The following is a 21,403-nucleotide window of genomic DNA, read 5'->3' as shown; positions in this document are numbered from 1 at the left end:
TGTGTATATACAGTGTAATACTTACTCTTTGTAATTCATAAATTTCATAGATCTGCTTTAGACCTTTCATATCACTCTGTGCTTTCATTAAACCAGGGTACACTGTAACTGGCAAGTCAAAAAGTTTCTCAACACTGCCCAGTTCCTGATGAATTTTTTCCAGTTTTTCCACTTCTTTTTCAAAAATGGCCATGAGTTCCAATCCTGGGAGAGGAGAGGAATTTTTCTAGATAAACAATCCCATGGAACATGTGGAATAAATAAGACAGCTCCTTTGCATATACTCTGTAGAAGTTATAATACTAAAAATGTCACATTCCTGGTTGATCAGTTTGTATGTCAGTAAGGAAAGCATAATTTTCTTGTTTTACATAAAATTTGAAGAATTGTCCAAAGACTAATATTTTTAAGACATCACTTTACACACATTAATCAATTTACCTTTATCAAGATTTTCCCCGACAGCACCAGGTCCCTCGGTCATGAATTTATGGAAGAAATCTTCTATCTCTTTGCTGTAGTCCTCAATTTGTTGCTGTGTAATCTAAAGAGAACAGTGTTTAAATTGTTTTCCTTTCAATTTTTAATTTTTTTCAATATTAATTACAAATATTACCTTTATGAATGTTCTTTTTATGCCTCCAAGGTTGTGATCAACTTCTGATGCTTCAAAGAAGAGAGTCTCCCATTTTTCCCTAATCTTGTCAGCCATCTCTTGCTCTCCTTTAGCTACCTAAAACAAAAGAAGTAACATCCCTCACAAGAAATAATTAGTCCCAAGAAAGTGAGTGTGTGTTTTATATGTGCTCACATTATAAATTTGAAAAACAAAACCAGCATTGAAGTGTTCTGAATCAGATTTAAACACATGCAATATGTCTATTTTAAAGTGGGAAAAAAAAAACCTGTTTGAGAAGGGGGTTTGGACTAGACAATCTCCAGACATCCCTTCTAACCTCAACAATACTATGATGCTGTAAAACATCTTAAAAGGAAAACATTTATTCATTCACATGTGAAGCATTTGTGCCCCTAGCTCAAATCTGAAATGTTTTATGAGACAAGGCATAACATGCACTTACTGGAATATTGTACATTGCAAGAGTTCGGTATCTCTCCCAGATGTCCAAGTATTTCAGTTCCACCTTGAAGGACATGCCTTTGATCTCCGCAATTGTGCCAAGGACAATTTTGAGATCTTCCAGGGAATCTGGAGGTCTCTTAAGCCTCTGTGATAAGCTCTGCAAAAAGTAAAAGTAATTTCCAGAAGCAATGCTGACAAAGCAATTAGGTAGAATTATAATTACTAGTCAAACATAAAACATAAGTAAATTACATGCAGATTCATTTTCACTTTTAGTCTATGTGATAAAGATAACACACACACAAAAAAAACAACAAAAAGTAAACTCCAGTACAAAAGGAATATTTTTGCTACAACAAAATAGAAGTTGTAAGCAGCAGCTTAAAGGGAACTTCACAGTTACCAGCATTAACTTTTTACCAGTAAAGGAATGAGAAAGTTCTGGGGTTTCATGTTACTACTCTCTCTTGTTTCCTAGCTACAGAGAGGGACAGCTCACCTCTTTACATATGACATACCAAAATACACCAGATAGATAGTCTCAGCCAATTTGGAGCGTGGTTCAGATCGTCACCTACTACTCATACAACAGGAACTGAAAACACCTACCTGAATTTCCTCCTGAAGACTGAAGAGTTCCTCTCTTGCAGACTCATTAAGCAACTTTCCAAGTAAAATCACCCAGCCTCTAGCATTCTCCTGCACTGCGCAGGCTAAAGGAGCAAGCTGAAGCCTGATAAATTGCTCATCTTTAATCAAGGGCTGTTGAGTCACTTCTTGAGCTACCTTCGTATAGAACTGCAACTGTTCATCAAAGGTGATACAGTCAGGCTTTTCTGCAGCTAACCTCTCCACGACTGCGCCTTTGTCTAGCTTCCACAGCAGGTGGTACCTCTTCCATTGGTTCAAATACTTGCTGAGAGAAGCCAGGAGTTTGTGGACATTCTGAGTGATGAGAACAGCCTGTTCAATTATCAGAGGGTTCTGGGAGATGTCACTGTAAAAGCTGAAAGTGATAACTTCATCTTCCGTGACATGCTGAGGAGGGCATTCAATACATGTACCATGCATCCATCGTACAAAATGCTAGAGTTTTCAAGACAGGGATGAAAACCAGTTACTTTGTAAAGAGTTATTTCCATCAAATCATTCAAAAAATCTTAGAATCACTTAGATTAGAAAAGACCTTTAAGATCATCGAGTCCAACCATAAACTTAACACTGCCAAGTCCACCACTAAACCATGTCCCTCAGTGCCACATCTACACATCTTTTAAATATCTCCAGGGATGGTGACTCAACCACTTCCCTGGGCAGCCTGCTCCAATGCTTGAAAAGCCTTTCAGTGCAGAAATTCATCATTATTTAGGAGACAATGTAGGAAGTGGTGTGAATCATTTCTCAAATCAATTGTTTTTCTGATAGCAAGAAAAGAAATTACATTTTCTCATAAACTTGAGAGAAGAGTTAATTTCACCCTAACAAAAACTTTCCATGCATTACTCAGTCTGCTTTTAAAATCTCCACTGAGCAACAATATAGCATGATACAGAGAAATAGGTCAAACAGCCTGGATGCAGCAGTGGAGCAGAACAGCAAATCTGAGCATAGGAAGCACACTTAATCTAAATTTATTCATTTTGGGTGACATCTGGAATCATTCCTCCATCAGCAGAGGGAAGGAACACTGCCACAATATTTGGCTTCTTTTCTGGAAAGCAGTTCAATGTGAACATACTTATGCAGGGAAATATTGCTACATCTTTGCCAGCAAGCTAGGTATTTCGTCTGCTGTGAGCTTGCTGTCCTAGATGTGTCCCAGATGCCCTTCTCCCAACATTTTCTGAAGTGTTTTTCTGCTGCTTTTGAGGAGAGCTATAATACAGAGAACACTACTTACATTCCTTATTCCACCATCTTATTCATACATCAGAAAGCAACATCTGCAGTGCAATCTGAAAAGTATTTCCTTCTGATGTATGCTGATTTATAGAACCAAATCATGTTCTTACACTGGCAAAACTGCTGAAAAGTAACAAATAATTTTGCCTGAGTAAAAATGGCATGAAGCTTTATGGCATTTTTTTCCTTTGTCATCAGTTTGGAAAATTAGGAGAGTCTGTAAAATTAGAACAATGTACTGGATATTTTTATTTCAAGATAAAGCAATATGAATCTTCCCTTTGACATTTATGCTTGCCCAAACATAAAGCAAGATTAATTCATCATAATCACAAGCAAACTCTGGCAACAAGTAAATCTTTATCAAAAATCACCTTAGTGACCTCAACGCAGTCTCGGATACATTGTACAGTCATTTTGTCAATCTCACTGGCATTAGGTTGTAATATTATCTCAGGAACTGATAAAATAGCTTCTGTTTGGAACAGTGGCACATTTGCAAGAACAGCTGCATTAAAAGCCTGGAGATTCCTGGGAAATGAAAAAATCATGTCAAAGATAGTAATAATCAGGTACTGCCCCCATGGAAATGCCCAACAGAGACTGCAGTTATCAAGTATGTGCTTAGATAGGTAAGCAGATCCATCTGAAGTCAGTTGCCACTGATTTCAGCTGGAAACACTGATGTGTATCAGAGAAAAATTGTCCCACTAATACTGATTTAATGCAAAAGCTTGACTATCTAAAAGAAGCTGTTTGATGGAATGAATGGGGATACCCTGTTGCAAAAGGACCCTGAGGCTGTGGTCAACTCCACTGCAAGAGTCCAGCCAAGAAAGCACAATGAAGTCAGCTGAGCATGGACCAGATTACAAAGACATGGATCATAAGAAGAAGAGACGGCTGGGAAGCTTTTAGAACCCTGCAATGCTCTATTGTAATAATATGTTGCTTATAACATAGGCCTTTACAAGATCTTGCTACAGGAACCTCCTTGGCCCCAGCTGCTGCAGAACAGATAAACTGAACCTGACAAACATCTGTTCTTGTACCAGTGTCTCCTGGATTACAGGGATGCATCTGGCACCCAAACACCAAGTTCTTAAAATTGTATTCTTCAGTAAAACAAAACCTTGATTTTAAAAATAAACCAGGGATATGCAACTATACACATCACAAAAAAACCATATCTTATTTCCCTCTTCTGCCAACAACATGCCAATATCCATTTTCTCAGAATTTGGGTTTCTCCAGTACCTTGTTACCAGCTCTCCATTTTTTTCCAGCAGGAAAAAAAACAGAACAAATACAAATCTGTCTCAAACTGCAAATCACTGAGGTGTTCAAGCATATCACTATACATAATGATCAACAAGTGCAGAAAAACCTGAAGATGAAAGACTGAAAATCTACTAAAGCAAACAATTTACTTACTTCACAATTAGCTGTGTCAACACCTGATAAATCCTATTTTCCCAGTATGCATAATAGGAAGTTAATTTTGGAGATTTGCCACTGTTCATATTGGCAACTCGTCTTTCCACTTTTACTAGCAATTGTGGAATGGCAGTATACTTTCTAACCATGTGTGCCACATCTTTTGCTCTTTTACACTTAACATACTCAAAAAATTCTTTCGCTTCTGCAAAAGATACAAAAATAGCATTACTTACCACAAAAGATGTAACAAACTTGCATACTGGAATAATTAGCTGGGCTTTATTTGTGAACATGAAATTGATCTTTTATACTGATAACTTTCTACTAATAACTTTTTTGTGGTAGCTTTTATACTGATACTGATATCTTCACTTATTAATAATTAATATCAGTCCTCTGATTTTGTATGGATTCAATTACTTAATAGCATCCATTAGATGTGAAAGTATCTTTTTTGAGACTTACAAAGCTTTGAAAGAAATTTGGTCCATCACCTACTCACTTAAGTGACAGGGAGACCTGGGAGACAAGTGCTTCACTGCAATTTCCATCTGAGCAAACCAGTTCAGATCAGATGGCCCAGAAGGGAGCTGATACCCCATGCAGATTGCAGCTCTAAGGCTACACTTAGAGGCTGCATTCAAGAAGGATAAGGGAATCAAGAGAAAGCTGGGGGGAAAGTGATCAAAAGCACGGTAGACACAAGTCAAACCATCTATTTGTATATTGATCTTTATGTTTCTCTCATTGACACTGTCAGCTTTAGGGTACCGAAGCTCTGCTTGTGCTTCCTCTGTTACACCATGAAATGCTACCCTAACTAGTTTTGGTAACAATTAAAAAGGCTTGATTGTAGCAACTAAAAATGCCAACTAGCAGACCGAGCAAAGTAAAACATCACAGAGCTTGGAAATGAAAATATGAAGACTTACTAGGAAGTTCATCACCGTTTTTTGAAAGCGGAAACTTAAAGAGATTTGTTGATTCTATGAACAGAAGTTTGTTGTTTATGTCTTCAGAATTATTATGGATCTGATGGACAAGTGATTCAAACTTCCCAATGGCTTGTGTACATCGGACAATAAAGTCACCAATACCTTGAAATAAATCACAAGCATCTGGGTTTTTTTCTTTTAACAAATATTTCACCAATGCATCGAAATTGCCACAAACAGATGTGTTATATTTCTGAGAATGAACTGATCCTCTGCAGGAAGACAGACGATTTCTCAATTAATCCTTCATCTAGTTCCCTTACAGCTATTATCTAAGGGTCTCGTAGTGTTTTAGTTTAAACCACTTAGTGTTTTAAATAGAGTAACAACATAAGAAATACCCTCCTGGATCAGAGTCTGTCTAACCTACTATTCTGACTCTACTATTCTATAGTTCTAACTCTATATTCTAACCTACTATTCTTAACTGTGGCAATCGCATGTAACATTTAGGAATACATTGTTGTCATATGACATAAAAAATAGAACTGAAGAGATTTTTAAACTGAAAATCAGTATCTAAGGCCATTTTAAAACAGTAAATGCATTACCTAAGGAGTTCCAGTTGAGTCTTCTGTGCCCTGATTTGAGTACTCTCCAGAGTTCTCGAATATGGTCATCAAGAAGTTTGGTTTCTGCTTCATTCAGTGTTCCCATTAATTTCTGATAGCGATCCATCATGTTTTTCAATCCATTTGTATACCTAAGGAGTGTAAGAAACACAACAAAACATAAAATCATTATTTTCTGCAAATATAGTCCTGAACGCAGCTCAGAGAGCAGATCACTTCCATCATTCCATTCAGACTTCCATATAAAGCAAAATTTGCAGAAATACCACTGAATATTTGCATAAATGCAAATCATTTCCTATTGAAAACAAAAGAAAAATTTCATATGGCTGCAATAGTAGTGAGAAAAATCTCTCCTGCCTCAACTCAGAAAAAGTTTTTTAGGACAGCCTCAGTTTGAAGCACATAAGTGAACTCAAGAGGTGAACTTTAAAATCTAGTTAGGGCTTTTATCAGCATACCTGCGTGCTAAGTGCCTGTGATAATTTGGGCAAAAGTGACTTATCCAAAGCTGCACAAGAAGAAAGTAGCTGTGAGTTTCAATGTGAGCTGAAATCTAAATGGCACTAACAATTCACTGCAAAACAAATTCCTTGTTCTTTCTCAGATTTGATGAGATGTTAATTTGTATGACAGCCCTACGTGGTGAAGGATGCAGACAGCGCCAGAGAAAAGCTTATTAGTGCAACATGGCCATTAGTAATTCTACCCATTAAAAAAAAAATCACTCAGAGTTTTGATATTTCCGAAATTTGACGACTCAGGGCCCATTCTGGTTTGGAGTGAAAACACTTGAAACGTTGACATAAGTCTGTTATGTGAGCACATAATTCTGTTACAGCCTTACCTAAGATATTTGTCTTCCTGTAATGCCACATATCTTGCTATTTCTGGGACTGGAAACCCTAGTTGTTCCATGTACTTGGTTTCAATGATAATCTCTTGGAGTATAGGAGAAAAATTCACTATGAAGTGGACACTTTTCTTTGTGGTGACAGGCTCCTCTGTTACAGAGCTCTACAACACAAGAAAGAGCAGCAGAAAGGAGAGGAACACCAAACTCTTAAAATGCAAGGGAAAGGTTAGCTTTTGGAGGCATTTGATAAGGCAGTGGGTAAAAGTCAGAATGGCTGACATTCAGAGCTTGTGGAGATACCTTTAAACTTCAATAGCAGACCAAGCATTCTAGTTTCAGAAATTATATACAACTTCCTCTTCAGTGAAAGCTGATTACAAGAAACAATCCAAATCACCTCTGTTTACATACTATTGCAACCAGTTACAACAGAAATCCCAGTGGCAGTTCATAGTCAGACAAAAGTTTAGTTAGAACAAGATTCTGCATGTCTGCTGGGAACCTACCTCAGACCAACTTCAGTCCCAAGTTTTGCTGTAATGTCACAAAGATGTTGCACCAAACCCCAAAATTTAACAGGAATTACAGCACAGAAGAACACACAGAGAAACAACATCCATCTGTTTGCCAGGTCATTTAGCAACTATGTCTTACAAAGGACCACAAACAATTCTGAGCTCAGAACTTTTGAAATTTTCCTTTAAAAAATTGTGTTTAAAATATTACTCTTAGAAAAATCTCACCACCAGATAAGTTTCAGTTCTTCCCCACAGAGAAGTTTGGTATACTATCTTCCTATATCTCACCTGCTCAAAAGTTTCTGGATTAACATGGGTTGCAGCCCCACCAGTGATGACAGTCAGCAGAGTATTTTTCAATAATAGTGGGAGTGTCTGTTCCGTCCTATCTCTCCACTGATTGTATTTTTGATCTTCATACTCTTTCATCCTCTTGGCCACTTGAAGATATATTTGTTTTACCTAGAAAGGAAAATGCTGTATAACTAATTTTAAAGACCATGAGAAATGTTCAACTAACCTGTCTTAATATGGCTTCTAATTTTTAATTAGATGAGAGGGCAAGTAATGCGTTGGAATTAATGCAGGCAATGAAGAATTTAGGTTCTCGAATTCCGTCATTGATTCCATCAGTGGCTCTCTGGGAAACAGTGGGAAGGTCCCAATCACCTTTTCATGTCTACCATGGCTTGCTGTGTGTGAAGACATTCTTGGAATTTCACCTCACATAAGAGCACTTTCACATCTTAAGAACAGTATGAAGAAAGTATATCTTCCTTCATTAAATATCAAAAGAACTAACATACTTCCTTTCCACGTTCACTAGCAAGCAACTCCTCTACTTCTTGAAAACGAATAATAGTGTGTTTGATCCGATAGAAAAGGGATCGGGACCAGTATATTGCTCCAGCCACTGGAGGATGATTCTTGTACAAAGGTGGATCCTTGAGGTTCTGAACAAAGATTTGCTTAACATTTTCGACCTAGAAGAGAATAAAAGATTGCAAAGAATGATTTCTCTACTTGCTTGTCCATGGTCGGTATCTAATCTGGTACACAGCACAAGCTCTGAAGCCAATTCCAGCAGTAGGATAAAAACAATTATTTTTTTCATGCATTTCTTGTTTGTATTAATTGCATTGCAGAGAATATCAGAATTTTCTGTAAGATTACATTTTATTGTTAAACTCAATGTCTTTTGAAATATCAAGAAAAATGCTGTGACATGAAAAGCTTCCCAACATACAGGCTTCAACGTGTCAGAAATTGTTTCTGCCTTCACACTTGATTTCTGACGACTTTTGGTCATACCATGAACTTGTTGTCCACACCATGAACTTGTTGTCCACCACAAGAAAGCAGTAGGGTGTGAAAGATGTATTTTCTCAGGAAGAACTGCCGTTCACAAAGCAAAGGAATATCCACAAGCCTTGTTGCATTCAGAGTACACGCAAATGTCTTTCAGTTCCCACACAGTGCCACACATATACAGATACGCATATCCATTTTAGCAAATTAACCATACTATTTCGCCAACAGGCTCCAAAGAAGTGAGAGCAATTATGTTTATTTTGTAAAACTTGTCAGTCTTTCAGAGAGTAAATTAAACTATACAGGTATTTAGACATATACACAGATTTATGATTTCCACTAGGTGAAGAGCTTCATGTATTACATAAAAAATCCTTAAATTAAATACCTCTTTACAGTATTGGTCCAAAATATCATTGAACTTCATCATCATCTGCTTATTAATGGTTTCACGAGACCGGATGTGTTTGAAGTTTAACAACATGTCAAATGCAGCTTCTGCTGATCGAAGGGTCTTAAAAGATTCATCAATAAAGTTTTTGGTCTCTTCTTCAATAACCTAAACAAAGGAAGAAAGCCAAAAAATCCTATCACTTAGAGATTCATCTTGCAAAACCAAGAAAGGAAGGCAAAATGAAAATACTTTTTTATCATAGTGGTCAAGCATTTTATTACTATTTTTTGTCTTATAAATTACTAACAAACTGATGGCTTTCCAGTAAGCTGCAGGAAATTAATGTTAATTAATGTGTCTGCTGGGCAGGTATAGAAACCACAAAAAACATTGTAACAATTTGTACTATGTGGGTATTCTTAGGTGAGGGGTGAAGGGCTTGAATGAATCTGGAAAAGGAAGTTTCACTTCTTTGTAGGACATGATTGAGACATGGCAGCACATGAGTACAGGGAAGTCATATGTAGCCTCTGTTCATGCTGTAGTGATTCTGTCAACGAACAAAAAGCGTGCTTCACCATTTTCAAGATAAAGTGAAACTATCAATAAAAACAACTTGGAAACAGAATACTGACTTTAAAAATTGGTAAAATACCTCAGATTTTCATTCACATATTTATGCAGGTATTCTTTTCTTTTGCAAACTTACATTTTCTTTAAATGAAAATGTTGGTTTCTAGAAGGAATTTGTATATAGGAACTAATGAGGAGGATCGCAGTATGTGGTACTTACTGAAACTTCTTCTTTAAACTCTTCCATAATTAATGCCCAGTCATTTGCACTTTTGATGCTAAAAGGGTCAAAAGTCAGCTCTTCCATAGGACTAGTTAGTCCATTTACTCCTCTCACTAGATCATCAACACGCTTTGGATCCCCTGTGACAGCTTTCAGTTCAGGAACAAATATATTGTAAAACTCTTCAAGGGTCTGTTAATTCAGAAGAACATACCAGAAAGCTTTATTTTTAATGGGTTTTTGTTCTGCCATTTAACACATCTTTCTGATATATTTCCTTTTTAAAAAAAAAAACAAACCTCAGAGAATGATTAATTCATGCTGTGATTTACATTTCATATATTTCTATACATGACACAGTAGTTTATGGAAAACAAAACCACCACTCTACAGGCATTTCAGTTGTTAAGACAGATAATACTCAGTCATTGCTCCTTTTCATTCCACTTTTCACATACGCAGTTTTTACATACACACTCTGTAGCATCTGACCATTGATGGGCCACTAATATTTCCAGTTAGTCTGACTTAAATTAGCCTAAACATAGCACCTCTCCATTCATATGTTATCCTGCAATTGATATACTTATTCATATTTTATGAATATGAATTTTATCTTATAATAAACTTATATAATTTTAGATAAAATAACCATTTCATTAAGCTAGCAACCCATGAAAACTGCAAATCTGTGAAACAGTTATTACAAGTCTGTATGTTCATAACACCAATGTACACAGTAATATCTTTCCTCAACCAGTACCTTGAGAAGAGTTATCTTTCCTCAAGCATTAAGTGCAGCTTTGTTGGAATCAAAGACACTGCTCAGGTCTTAAATGCAAAACCACTCACAAAACTGAAGGCTGTTAACATTGCAACAACTACAATACAAAAGAATCTCCTCTACAGAATAAGACATTGATCACACAATCCCTTTATTTATTGTCTCTATTACTACCTGCAAAATATCATACAGATCCTGACAGACTGAAGTCATATAATCTGTTTTCGCAAATAAACGTTTTTGGTCAAATTCCCAGTGTTGCTCTCTTCCTGATGCTTCAATTTGGGCACGAACAGCAAAATAACATTTCTTCCATTGTTCAAGAGTGCTTTTGGCTTCTGCTATTTTCTTCTTTGCAGCAGCTCTATCTTCTCTATTAACCAAATAAAAACAGTTAAGATACTATAGACGGACTATAGATAGAAAATTATATCTCAATGGGATTAATATTTAGCAGCTTCTAATTATAAAACATGTAGGCAAAGCTTATAACTGTGAGGTCTTAATTTTAAACATGACTGATTTTGAAAGGAGATATTATTTCAGGACTGATTTTTATTATATTTATGCCACGTTTTTACCACTATAATTCTATTTGGTTTATTGATTTATACCCTTTCAAGACAAAAGAGGAAAAGCACCTATTTCTTCAGGGCTGATTCAGTAATTTATGAAAATTACAAAATAAATTGACTTTTAATTGGCCTTCTAATACAAATTCAGATAGCAAACAACACTGGAACCTATTTGATGAAAGTGTTATCTACTGCACTTCCTGTAAAACAAGCAAAGCTTTTAATAAATACAGCCTAGTTAAACAGGAATCCAGTACTTACTTAAACAGTGTGTGTAAATCCACAACTTTGTAGACTCTTGTTGAAATTTCCCATGCAATTCGTTCCATGAGGGGCACCATCCGTTCATCCTTGTTGTAATGCCGTGAGATAATCCATACCATTCTCAGGGCATTCATCAGTGAAGGAATTGTATCCAAGACAACATTAAAGCCAGTGCCATATGCTAAATTCTATTAAATATATTATAAATATTGTGAATAAGATGTGATGAAAATATACAGATACATATTCCATAAACCAATATTTATTCTATAGATACCTGAAGTTAAGAAAGTCTGTGATATTATTAAATAAATAACCCAGTCAAGGAAACACCCTGGTGTCTAACTAACACACATGGTTAAGGATATACAAACCTGTATCTATTGCTCCAAATGCTTTTTAGGCCCTGTCTCGTTAACATTCTCTTTTCTGTAAAAGATGTCCCAAGACTGGTTTTGGCTCAACTCTTTATTTGGATGTTTGGATGATCTTCAATAAAACTTAAAAATTGAGACATCAGCTGTAATCAGTGATAGAAGCTACCTCAAAAATGGAGTAGAGAAATCTTAGTTTTCTGCAATTCAGCTATGCTATTGAATTCTCCTATGGCTGTGATTTACAAACCAAGCTGTTCACAGCTCTGGGCTTCTGCTTTCAAATATTACAACAACTGTAAATCAAAGAAAATAAGCAAGCCTTTTTAATTAAATGTAAAAAAACCTAGAGTATATCTTTATTGCTGATAAAAACTAAAAATAAACAAGAGGTGATTATATCAAGAGAGAAACCAAACTCAGGTAACTACAGTTAAAACTTCACAAAGTTTTCTTAAGGACACATACCTTCAAATGGCGTTCAAGAGTTGAAAGAAACTTAACATTATCTAGAGCTTCCACATGGTGTTTTCTGAGGTCACTTAAGACTATCTGTAAATCTCCAATATGCTCAGATTCAGCTTCCTGTAATACTTCCAAGACTTTTTGCACATCTGGAAGCTTTATCTGTTCAGTAAGAGCACTTAAAGTATCATTTCTTTCACGCCAGAAATCAACTTCTGCAAGTGGACCATTACCCTACAAGTAATGTGGAATAAAATAAAAATTCTACATTACCATTATTCAAGAGTGAAAACCTATAACCAGGACTATATTTGTTCCTTCTTTTCAATATGCTGTATACTGAGAAAAACCTGATATGATTCAACCATGCAAAAAACGCAGACAGAAGAAGATACTTGAAATCAAAAGTGGTTTACACACACTGAAGGGAACTGCTCATGGGGAATATATCCCAGAGTTGGACCTGAAGAGTCCATGCTTGCAAAAGCTTACGCACAAGTAACTTTGTAGATATGAAATCCCTCAGTAAATTTAATGGCATTACTCATATGTGTAAGTGTTTGCAGAATCAGAACCTTACAGTTGGATTTTTTTTTAATTTGAGAGAGATTACTTTTTTCCAAGCAAAAACATAGTCGCGTATTTAAAAAAAAAAGTCACTGCATCTCTTAATATTTCATGGCTATCTTTAGAATAGTGCAAATTACAAAAGTGCCTTAGTTTTCCACAGTTATTCTGTGTGGGTAGGCTCTGCAGTGAGTTACTTTATATTCCATTAATATTCTATTTCCCAGAGACACAGTTTCTCACCACTGTTGTTCTACTTTACACCAATTAGTAAATAGCTTTCCAACAATCAAACATGAAGATGGATTAAAAATTAGAACAAACCATTCAAAGAGATTATTGTGGTGAAATGAAGTAATGTCTCCAGGAATAAAAGAAGCTTGGTATTACAGGCAACATTACCTGTGGATCCTTTTTCAGCTGTTCCTCTAGAGCTGTGGATATTAATTTCTGCCAGGTCATTGCACAACTTTCCAGGGCCTCAACCACTTCTGGGACTGTGGCAAGAACAGTCACTTCTCCATCTAGATTTATAGTTGGCATCTCCAGTTTAGTATCTCCTATTGGAAGAAAAGGTACAGAAAATTAATTGTCTTGTTCCACCAGCACTGGTCAAGCAATATCACTGAAAGGGCTTATGCCTTCCATCTTGTTAGCTATTTGAGCATAGGTTACATACCACCTGCTCTGCCTATTTGAGAATATGGCAAAAAACATCCAGTTGCTTCACAGTTAACACCATGCAAAGAAAGATATATTCCTAGAAATACATGAAAAGCTTTCAGTTTTCAAGCCTTAACCCAATCTCTAACTATTAAGAATTAGGATTAGGGCTTTGCTGAAGAAGATTATCAGTCTGCCTATTGTAGGCTGTTGAGCTCTCCTTAATGGCATGACAGTAGTCCCTGTCAGAGAAGGGATGCTAAACAACACATGAAAGTCTCATTTGGTCTACCGCTTTCTATACCCTTCTATGGCCCGAGTTCCCTGACCACTGGTAAGCAACAAGGCATGTTTACCCCCTTCCCTGTTCTTACTCCTGACTGTTTGAAAGACTACCACTGATTTCATCCACTTCTCCATCCTGCCTGCTGTGCTTCAGGGCAGTAAAAATACTACTGTTATCAGCAAAGAGAGATCAGGTCTGGAGCTTCCTCAGAAATTGTATGTATTTGTTATTCTATATAAAACCATTCCTAGGTGAACCTCTTTCTACTGTCATGTACTCTAAACACCACAGTGCTGGCATAGGCAGAACGCTCACCTTCAGTTTGTTGTACAGTCCGCTGAGTAACACTTAAGAATTTTTGCCTGTTCATTTGACTCTCATTCCTCATCTGAATATTACAGTATTCCACAGGCTGTTCTTTCTTTTCTGCAAGCTCAGTCTCGGGTAAATTCCTTTTTTCAGAATCTGTCTTTTCACTATCTGGATGAAAGAAAGTTTCCTCAGCCTGCTGCTGACTATAGGAGAGAGCTGGTGAAAACACCTGTAATTCAAACAGGTACCATAGATTAGGTAGTTCATATTAAAAAAAGAAAACAATAAAAGTCAGCTTAGTAGCAATTCACGTAAGCATTGGATATGTTGTTCTAAAATTTAATTTATGTGCATCCCCTTCCATTTCACCTCTTTAGCATCATTGTCTCTGCCTCAAGTTCTGCGGGGAAATAGCATCAGTATGCTTTTGCAAAAGTCTATCAGCACAAAAATAAAGGTATCTGGTGTCACACTCTTAAATGTTTCTCATATAGGGCCAGGCAATGAAATAATGCCTGTCTCCATGTCTTTACAAAAAATTGAGAAACAAAATATCAAATAATGATTAACAAAAACTTCATTTTGGCATATGAAGGTCACTCATTAAATATTAGTATTATGCATAGTCCATACGGTCAGCAGAACACTAAATAGGCAAATCACTTACAGAAACATTCAAGACTCCATATATAAAAGCTGTAACACATTTACCTGCGAGATGGCATTCTTTAGCATCAAGAGAGTATCATCAGTCAGTACACCAAACTTTATGACTTTAGGAAGGACCTCATTAGCTTCAGTCAGGTCATTAGGTTCAGTAACTCTTTCTAAAGAGCATACAAACAATTAGCATAACTCTAATTTGATACAGAAAGCATAAAGCATATAGTCCTTTCCATAATAAATTAAAACTCCAATAAAACAAATCGTGTTTGTAATAAACTAGGTCTGATGCAAGTCACTTTCAAAACTAGTGCTAGTTTTAATAGTGCAGATGCTTTTTCAGAAAGGGCAGAAAAATACTTCAGTGTCATCATCTGACTCTAAGTCTTTACAATCCAGTCTTACAGTTAGGAAACAGTTTTCTGTTCAAACAAAACAGTGGAACTGGAACTCCTTTTCTACAGACAGACCAGGAAAATCTTGCACAGAACTAACATAAAATGACCAAATACATTATCGTAATACTCTTTTTTCTCTCAAATGCCCCATTTCTAGAAAAAATAAAACTAACAGTCACATACAAAATACTTTGTAGCTTCAAACCACACATGTTGCTGCTTGGTAAGCCCACATAAATGTTTATGCTGGGGCCAGTCTCTGGCATTAAGTTAGCATTAATAAACTGTTGATAGCTCTTGCATAGAGGTGTGGAAGTACCTGTTTGTTTTCGTGAGGAAACTATTTCCTATGGGGCTAGAGCTAGATATTGAGGTCTGACTGTAACCAGGACCAGAGCTACTCCAGACGCTGCAATAACTATTGTCACTGGTTTTATGATACAAGTATGAACTATCAGAATGAAACATGCTGCTGTTGTGTATCAGAATTTGAGTCAGGTCGGGAGGTCTGATACCCCAGTTGTGCTTATCACCACTTTATGGTCTAATTTTCACACACAGCTCCTCATCCTCAAAACACTTAACACAGTTCTAGCAGTTGTAGCAACTAAATGTTCTTAGTTTCTCTGAGTGCAGCAGGAAAGTTTCATCCTTGCTAGCAGAATGTGAAAGATACGTAACTTTCCATAAATTTCGTATGAAAAGCATTCCTGATTCCTGGTTCTACTCTGACAACATTCGTACCCAGTTAATTAAGCTGGATATGCACTATCCTGAATCATGGTCACCATCACCTTTTCTCAGTGTGAAGTACTGTTTAGTGCAAAGACTGAAAACACTGAACCTGTAGTTATTCAAGACACATACCTTTGGTGTCTCTCAGAAAATATACAGTAAATTCTGACACAAATTCTTCAGGAATTTCATTGAGAGCCACATAGAAACGCACTTCGTCAGCTTTCCGTTCTTGTAGCTGAAACAGAAAATAGAAAGGAAGTATGACTGTTAATATTTGCTGCCAGGTTTCTTTACAGCAAGAAAATGTTTGCCTGCTGTGAGCAATACGACAGAAGCATTAGTTTAACTCCGTTATCTGAACATGAGCCAGCAGTGTGCCCAGGTGGCCAAGAAGGCCAACAGCATCCTGGCCTGTATCAGAAATAGTGTGGCCAGCAGGAGTAGGGAAGTGATTGTGCCCCTGTACTCGGCACTGGTGAGGCCACACCTCAAATACTGTGTTCAGTTTTGGGCCCCTCACTACAAGAAGGACGTTGAGTTGCTGCAGTGTGTCCAGAGAAGGGCAACAAAGCTGGTGAGGGGTCTGGAGCACAAGTCCTATGAGGAGCGGCTGAGGGAACTGGGGGTGTTTAGCCTGGAGAAGAGGAGGTTGAGGGGAGACCTCATCGCTTTCTACAACTACCTGAAAGGGGGTTGTGGCAAGGTGGGGGTTGGTCTCTTCTCCCAAATAACTAGCAATAGGACGAGAGCAAATGGCCTCAAATTGCACCAGGGGAGGTTTAGGCCAGATATTAGGAAAAATGTCTTTACTGAGAGAGTGCTCAAACATTGGAACAGGCTGCCCAGGGAGGTGGTGGAGTCATCATCACTGGAAGTGTTCAAAAAACGTGTGGACATGGCATTTCAGGACATGGTTTAGTGGGCATGGTGGTGTTGGGTTGGTGGTTGGACTTGATGATCTTAAAGGTCTTTTCCAACCTTAATAATTTTATGATTCTATTATTATCTTCACATTGCTGTCCAGGTCAATTACTAACATAAATTAAATGTTAAAAAATCACTCAGCTATCAGTAAAAATCATCAGCTTTGGAAATAATGTTGATTTCCAGACCAAGAGGACTAAAAGCATTAGTGCTTGAAACATAAGAAAGCGGAAAGCACTTAAATGCCCGCCCCCCCATGCCTTTGCCTTTCTGAGAATGTGGAAACACCTACTCCACTTCCACCTGCATCTCAATCATAAGCCAAGTTTAGTTAGAAACCCCAGACTCCATCCTGACCACCTAATTATGTAAAAGACTTGAGGTACAAAAGCCTTTGTTCACTCTTCCTTACATGCAGGATGTCTTTATCTAGCATTCTGATTGCAACTTTTCTTTTACAGGCAACTCTGGGAATAGCTATCGTGGTACCCGAGTAACTCAGTGCTGCATTTCCTCATCAAAAATTATATTGTTTTGACAAGTAAATTACCTTTGCAATGTCTTGTCAGTCAATGTCAGTAGCTGTGGCAAACACCACAGGCTATTGGTTTTGAACGGAAATTCCTGTCCTTGTAAAATGTTCTATTCTGGTCTGAGTACTTGCTCTGCACTGTACCTCCTTAATTTGCCTACCAGTTTTACTGAAATTTGCATCAGTTTTGCAACAGACTTACCTGTGGCGTGCATTCCGTACTGTCAGTTGCAGATCTTTGCTCCAGTTTACTCAATTCAGACCCACTAGATAGAGTTGATACATGACCTGACACACTTTCATTGTCTGTAGATTGCAGAGGGGATGTCTTGCTTTTCTGAGTCGTCCCTAAGAAAGAATAACACAGAAGAACTCAAAGCACAGGTATTCCATGCATATAAGATGGATCCTTTCAATTTTCTTCTCAAACTAAATGACTGAGCATTTTCTTCCATTTTCAGCATCACCTTTCAACAACCAGCCATCAAAACTCAGTGTTAATTTTACATTTTCCCATAGGACAGTGCTATTGCTGAAGAACTGAATCCAAACTGAATCACTGCAAGTGACCACACTGCATTCCACAGGTAACTGGGCTTTATTCAGAATATCCTTACCAGCATTTTCTAACGCAATCGATCTTTTATGACAAAATAGGTAGATTAACACCTTTCAAGATGAAACCACTTTGGAAAAGAAAATGCAAACAATTAAGGGTTTTGTCATGCCAGATCTATGATGTGGATAATGTTCATAGTTATGTCATGCCCAAGAAGTGATGGTGAAGACACTCTAACACAGGAACAACTGCATGAATTCCAGGACCAGTCAAGAATTTCAAACTTTATTTTATACTGTCTTTCAGAAGGTGCACCATGTCTTCTTCCCCTTTCAGCAGAGGCTCCTGGACACTTAAAAGAAGTGGAAAAGGCATAGCTGATTCCCCAGCTGGAAAGGTCATGCCCCTTTGTGTGCTGATATTATTATCAAGCAATAACAATTCTCGCTGTCTTACTGCTTCTGAGCATTAACCTGCAATATTGCAGCTGCCTCTATTCAGAGGTGCAGAGTGGGAAGCTGAACTGTATCATTCCTTTAGTCTACTTACACCCACACCAGGCTTCAGGACTTAACTTTCATGGTCCTATCTATTTTGCACAGTATGAGCAAAATTCTTTCACGGCTATGAAATACCAGGCCATGACTCTTTGCTTCTGCAAGTAACTGTTTCAGAAGCTTGTAGGAGTTACACAAATACTGACAGCAGAGAAGAGAAGTGAGTCTCAGAGCCATGGAAAATCATCGTTCTCTTCTGACACCCTTTCTATCGCTTTTCCTTTTTTTTTTTCCAAATTGTTTGTGAAAGGCTTCTCTGCAACACTGCAGTTAAAGTACTAGAGCAGTCTTAACCCTTTGCAGGACCACCACTTTTGGCCTTAATAAACTACATTCAAATAAAGAGAAGAGCTTGCAACTCTTAAGACCAGGGCAATTAATTAATCCCTACTAAAGGGAACATACTCATTCTATTTATTTTCATAAAATTAACCTCTAAAAATCTGAAATTATAAAGCCAGTAAAAGGCGTCACAGACAAAGACTGAATGGAAGATCTGTGTTTGTGGGTTGATTTTGTTCATCCCAGTCAGTCTCTTTCTTTCCATGTTTCGAAAAGATGAAAGAGCTAAACTAGGATAGGTTTCTTTCAAAGGGGCATCATGAGGCAGAAGCTCTTGAGAAAACATCAAGTAGCCACACTGCCCAGCCACACTATCCACAAAATCAGATCTGCTTTCCTGGGAAAAGAAGCTGTCAATGTTACAGGTACTGCTAGATCTGTTCACGAGAGGCACATTAGCTTGTCATATTTAGCTCCCACGGCAGTATGGCCCACAACGGCTACATTTTGGCTGTTCAAACCACCTACTTCCTTCCAATGCCACAGAGGAGGCTGTTTCAGTCAACTGCTCGGGAAATAGGTTATCTGGGCCTTCCTCCTGCTGCTCGCCTGCAAACTCATCTGTGTTACCTGTGTCTGCACACACACAAAATGGCAGGAAAGCATGATATAACCACTCTGCAGTGGGGATGGCACAAATCCCACCAAGGCACAACCAGGTAGGAGAAAAATTATGGAAATGGGTGGGATAGAAGGGGTTCAGGAGGACTGGACACAGCCCAAGGGATGGAGAGGCAGGGAAAAAGAGTAAGGACAGGGATAATAGGGCTAAGACTCAGGAGATGGGATGAATTGGGGGCTTGGGAGGAAACAGGGAGTGGGGGAGGAAAGGACAGAGTGAGGGGGCTCAGGGTAAGGCAGGGCCCGGGGGTGGGCTCGGCAGGTCGGGGCAGTGGGGGCCTCACCCACTGCCTCCTCAATGCACCGCTCAGCCCGCAGCAGCAGCACCGCCGTGCTCGCCTCACTCTCACTGTCCCCATCCTCGGAGCCACAGTCGAAAAAGCGCAACACAGTCTGTGCCTCCCCGCCGTCGCCACGGTTCAGCAGCTCCTCGACAGGTGCCGGATCAGTCAGCCCCAGGACGGCGAGCACTCGGTCCCGCACCCACTGCACCCGCACATCGTCCAGGCTCATGGCGGCAACCCCTGGGGCCCGCCCGACGCCTCCCGGTGCCCACGGCAACGGCCCGGGGAGGAGCGACGGCCGCGGCCCGCCCGCCTCCCGCCTCGGAAGGCCGCCGGCCGCCCAACGCTCGGCGCGCGCGGCCGCGTTCCCAGCGCCCCTCTCGGGCGTTCTTCTACTTCAGCCCCGGCCAGGGCAGCGCTTCCCGCCTGGAGCGCGAGCACGGGGGCCAGGCCAGGCCGCCCCTCGCCCGCGCTGCCGGGTGCGGGAAAGGGCCACGTACAGACACAAGGGCCCGCTCTCAACAGCGCAAGCGAGGTTTTTATTCGGAATTGGTACGAAACCAGTGCAAAATTTAACATACGCTGTTCCTATGGCACAGATGTTAAACATCACGGTACTATCCCCATTTTCACACCGATACAAAAAAATAATGCAAAATGACTCCTTTCCACTTACTCGGTATAAACTTTGGTTCAACAAGGACAGATCTGTAGTGTTACTTATCTGATGTTAACAGATCAAGGCCAAATCCTCATGCCCCATGCAAAAGTTACTCTATGTGGGACCACACTACAAAAAACAGAACCCAGGATAAAAACTTCGAGCAGTCAGTTTGATTCTTTTATTTGAGTCCTCACCCAGGTAGCGCAAGACTTTTTCGGAGGCTTTTACCCATCACGGGCAGCGCAAGCGATGGGCTTTGCAGAACAGCACGTAGCAGAAAGCTCCTCGCTGCAGGGCAAGGAGAGGGCTAACGCTTTCAGTCTCCACTTCTAACCCTGCCTTCTTCCGTAAGATTAAGTATCACTGTGGCTTTTGAAAGATTAAAGCAACAACTCTGGGCAGAAGTCAAAGTTAACATTTTCGGTGCAATTGTAAATATGGCCAAAAAAGAGCATGTTGCAGTGCTGTGTATAAATTTGCATTTTGGAATCCTTCTGGAATAGCTACTGAAAACATACATTGCTTCTGTTGCATTGCTGAATTGTTCCCGAAGTGCATGAGATGCCAGCTTCCTCAAATACATGATTAGTAATGAATGTTTAATATGATGAAAAGTCTTTTAGATAACTTAAAAGTAACCATTCACAAAAATAGCCTCAACAACAACAACAACAAAAAAATGCCTACACTGGTTTCAGGGCAAGCAGTAACAACTTTTTTTTTTTTTAAGAATAAGATTAATTTACAACATTAGTTTATCAAGAAAAGTGTATATTTTATATCTATATACAAGATGCTCCAGCTCTGCTATGTATTTCTATGGGAAGTATATATTACAGAATTATTTGGCTGCAGTATAAGGCAATCAGTGAAAAACACTTTATCCTACAGGAAACCATTCCTGGGTGAGATCCAATCACATGATTATTTGCAGACAATTCCAAGCATTTCTGCTGACAGCAA

The 21,403-nt window shown here is 38.7% G+C and overlaps 1 protein-coding gene across 1 annotated transcript in view; it reads right to left on the bottom strand.

Annotated features, from left to right (window-relative positions):
- Positions 1 to 20,163, bottom strand: part of DNAH10 (dynein axonemal heavy chain 10) — a gene marked incomplete at its 3' end in the record, with an annotated part of 58,665 nt that extends 38,502 nt beyond the window's left edge. The window contains exons 1-24 of the mRNA XM_082007731.1: positions 19,684 to 20,163; positions 19,340 to 19,447; positions 17,616 to 17,761; positions 16,087 to 16,192; positions 14,870 to 14,985; positions 14,162 to 14,387; positions 13,300 to 13,457; positions 12,334 to 12,564; positions 11,489 to 11,679; positions 10,827 to 11,025; positions 9,866 to 10,060; positions 9,067 to 9,237; positions 8,174 to 8,350; positions 7,656 to 7,829; positions 6,841 to 7,010; positions 5,973 to 6,124; positions 5,359 to 5,523; positions 4,421 to 4,628; positions 3,361 to 3,517; positions 1,694 to 2,170; positions 1,083 to 1,241; positions 617 to 733; positions 442 to 544; positions 26 to 204 (exon numbers count right to left, since the gene is read on the bottom strand). Coding sequence (XP_081863857.1) covers positions 26 to 204; positions 442 to 544; positions 617 to 733; positions 1,083 to 1,241; positions 1,694 to 2,170; positions 3,361 to 3,517; positions 4,421 to 4,628; positions 5,359 to 5,523; positions 5,973 to 6,124; positions 6,841 to 7,010; positions 7,656 to 7,829; positions 8,174 to 8,350; positions 9,067 to 9,237; positions 9,866 to 10,060; positions 10,827 to 11,025; positions 11,489 to 11,679; positions 12,334 to 12,564; positions 13,300 to 13,457; positions 14,162 to 14,387; positions 14,870 to 14,985; positions 16,087 to 16,192; positions 17,616 to 17,761; positions 19,340 to 19,447; positions 19,684 to 20,005 — 4,407 coding nt within the window. The 5' untranslated portion in view covers positions 20,006 to 20,163. The remainder of the gene's footprint in view (positions 1 to 25; positions 205 to 441; positions 545 to 616; positions 734 to 1,082; positions 1,242 to 1,693; positions 2,171 to 3,360; positions 3,518 to 4,420; positions 4,629 to 5,358; positions 5,524 to 5,972; positions 6,125 to 6,840; positions 7,011 to 7,655; positions 7,830 to 8,173; positions 8,351 to 9,066; positions 9,238 to 9,865; positions 10,061 to 10,826; positions 11,026 to 11,488; positions 11,680 to 12,333; positions 12,565 to 13,299; positions 13,458 to 14,161; positions 14,388 to 14,869; positions 14,986 to 16,086; positions 16,193 to 17,615; positions 17,762 to 19,339; positions 19,448 to 19,683) is intronic.
- Between the last annotated feature and the right edge of the window lie 1,240 nt (positions 20,164 to 21,403).

Source organism: Phaethon aethereus (assembly GCF_964289735.1).
Source record: "Phaethon aethereus genome assembly, chromosome: 17".
In the NCBI taxonomy this organism is placed as follows: domain Eukaryota; kingdom Metazoa; phylum Chordata; class Aves; order Phaethontiformes; family Phaethontidae; genus Phaethon; species Phaethon aethereus.
Note: the sequence above shows the minus strand (reverse complement) of the source record. Positions and strands in the feature narration are given on the sequence as shown.